At 47.5% G+C, this 2668-nt stretch overlaps 1 protein-coding gene across 1 annotated transcript; it reads right to left on the reverse strand.

Moving 5' to 3' along the window:
- Nucleotides 1-296: 296 nt before the first annotated feature.
- Nucleotides 297-1850, reverse strand: LOC123797230 (protein BEX1-like). The gene is made up of 3 exons (XM_045805002.2): nucleotides 1742-1850; nucleotides 1283-1366; nucleotides 297-932 (listed from the first exon to the last, which is right to left on the reverse strand). The coding sequence occupies exon 3, from the start codon at nucleotides 925-927 to the stop codon at nucleotides 541-543; it is 387 nt and encodes a 128-aa protein (XP_045660958.1). The 5' UTR covers nucleotides 928-932; nucleotides 1283-1366; nucleotides 1742-1850; the 3' UTR covers nucleotides 297-540.
- Nucleotides 1851-2668: the final 818 nt, after the last annotated feature.

The raw sequence follows: 2668 nt of genomic DNA on the forward strand, positions 1-2668 counted from the left end.
TCTTGGGTTTATTCATCTGGCTAAAATACCCAAATTTCATGACCAAGTATTTATTAAATGACCCTTCTGCTTTCACAAGGTCATTAAAAATAGTTTCCATTTCTTCTAAAACTACCGAAAATATGAAAGAAAACACATCAACTCATTTTGAGTCCCTGTATCAATCCTTTGGTATATTTACAACTCATCTCACAGAAATGAGTCCCTGTATTAATCCTTTGGTATATTTAATTTCAGCATTTTTCTCTGCATGTACTAAATACTTTAATATAAGATTTGAAGTAAAAATACAGAGGTTGCTTTTTTTAGACTGCTTTATTGGTTTCACAATATATAATGACCATTTGTCCATGCAAAAGGTAAAGTTCTCCTGCTAACAAAATCTTACAGATTGGATCAAAAACACAATATTCAACTGGTAGTAACAAGAGATGCACCAGAAATGAGTGACATCAAAAGGTTTACAACAAAGGTATATCATGAACACATAAGTTTAGAAAGCAGGTGTTTCCCTATTAACTTCAGGGAAAACATCAGGTTTCAAGGCATAAGGCAAAACTCATCACGATGGTCATGGTGAGGGGGGTCAGTGCTAACCGCCCTCAGACTATGACTGAACTGCTTTTCCTTCAGCTTTTGCATGAGTTGTCTCATCTCCTCCCCAATCCTTTCCATATTCTCTTCTCTCATCCTTCCCTGTGGCTCTTCAAGCCTCTGAATCACATCCCATCTATACTGCAGGATGGGCTGCCTAACACGGAGCCGCCTACGATTTACTCTAGGCACACAATATTCACCGGTTTCCAAAGGGAGGGCCAAGGGCTCTCCTTTATTAGTATCTTGCTCCTTTTCATCCTTTTTTTCATTTTCCTGGTCGGTATTTTCCATGTTGAGATTTTTTACTGCGTGTTCCTCTTTGGACGCCATTGCTCCTAGGAGACAAAAGACAAAAGAAGGGGTTGAGTTTCTGGTGGACAGGTCAGCACCGAGGACAGAGGCCTTACTACTCATCTTTCACAGCCCGGGATATCAACGGTTTTTAAATTTTCATTTTCCTACATGAAAAGCTTTGTGCGTCCTCTAGGGGGCCTCCAAGTCCGGACCCTCCCCCCTCCCTCACTTCTCTGTCCTACCTCCCCCCAAACCCACCATTTTCCTACAGATCCATTCCCAAGCTTCTGCAGTCACCAAAATGGAGGACGGGGGGCATGGGATGGCGTAAATGGGAGGGGGTCTCAAACTGGGATCTGCACCCACCGCCCACACTGTCCCTTTCACCGACCTGGGCCTATCCTTGCTGTCTCCTTCTTTCTCCCAGTTCTCGCCGTGAGTGCGCCGCCGCGACACTTAGACCTGCACCGCAGACCTGCAGAGGGCCGTCGTGGAGGGAAAGGGGACTGTTGCGAAGTGCTTGGTGCCGACCCACCACCACCTGGTCCCTTTCGGGTCCCGGGCCCCCCTGGCCGCCACCCCATCCGCATCTCCCGCCCACCCTCACCCCGCCCCGGAGGTTCACCATTTTCCTGTAGGAACTCGGGTGATTTCCAATTGCTCTTGGTTGCTCTGCTGCCCTCCCGGCCGTCCCAGCATCCCTACCCCAGGGGGCCACTACTGATGTTCCTAAGAATGCCGGGTGTGGAGAAAGCTGGTAGGAACCCGCTGCGCTGATCTCCTGCACGGGCTTCGGGAGTAGGCGGACCGCTGCCGCCCTGGCCTCGCGCGCAGGCCCCGGAGCCCTTACCTGCTCCGCTTGCCTCGGGCCCGATGCCAGCCCGCCAGGCGCAGGACAGCGGGGAGCCGGTACCCAGAATGGACTGACGACTGCACGGAAGGCTGCGTCGCTCTGCAGCTCCGGGTCACGTGAGGGCCTCGCGTCATCAACTAGCTCTCTCCCCTCCCACTCCACTCCCTGGTGGGGGGAGCTCTACTGGACCCTTCCCCCCCACCTCTGCACGCACCAGCTTCCCCTCTGCCTGTCACACAGGGTCTTGTCACTCAGCTCTGTTCTCTTCCATCTGAGGGCCCACAAGGGGCCTTACTTGTGGGCCTTACCGCCTTATGGTTAGGTTTCGCCTTTCTCTGGTTATCGGGGAGGGTCTGCATATCACCCTCCACCTCCCAAGGCCTTCGCACTGGCTTGGTCTTTTCAGTTTTTTCTGCTCTTCTTCCTGGCTGTGTATCTGCTTCCTAAACATTTCTCTTTATTGTCTTTTTAAAAATCAGTATTGCTCAAAGAACAAAATTATGAAATTTAATTTTTTAAGAGACGTTCTTCAACCTGGGGAAGTAAAAAACCCTCATTTTTTATGTTCTGCACCACACAGAAAATATTTTCCCTGGGCTCCACAGAACTTCATCTTAGAACATTCTGGCTTGTTTTAAAATTTGGAGAAAAAAAAAAAAGGAGGGAGGCGTTGGGGGGCAGAGAATCTTCCTAAACATAAAGGTGTTTTGAAAATGATCAAGGAGAATGCCAATTGTCAGCTCTTGGTAATTTTATATAAATAATCCACCAATTCCCCCCTTCTGGAACATATTTTAAGATTTATTAATAAACATTTATATTTTATTCTATTATATTAACTTTCATTATATATGGAAAAGCATTTGTTGACAACTGACGTCATCTGCTGAAATTTAATGGCTATTATTAATGATGATTTTGAAG

The sequence above is a fragment of the Ursus americanus genome, chromosome X (genome assembly GCF_024610735.1).
Source record: "Ursus americanus isolate L20-20 chromosome X, mUrsAme1.1.p, whole genome shotgun sequence".
NCBI classification, from domain to species: Eukaryota; Metazoa; Chordata; class Mammalia; order Carnivora; family Ursidae; genus Ursus; species Ursus americanus.

Excerpts from the sequence above, each read along its gene's own strand:
- LOC123797230 (XM_045805002.2), bottom strand. The coding sequence starts at position 927 with ATGGCGTCCAAAGAGGAACACGCAGTAAAAAATCTCAACATGGAAAAT.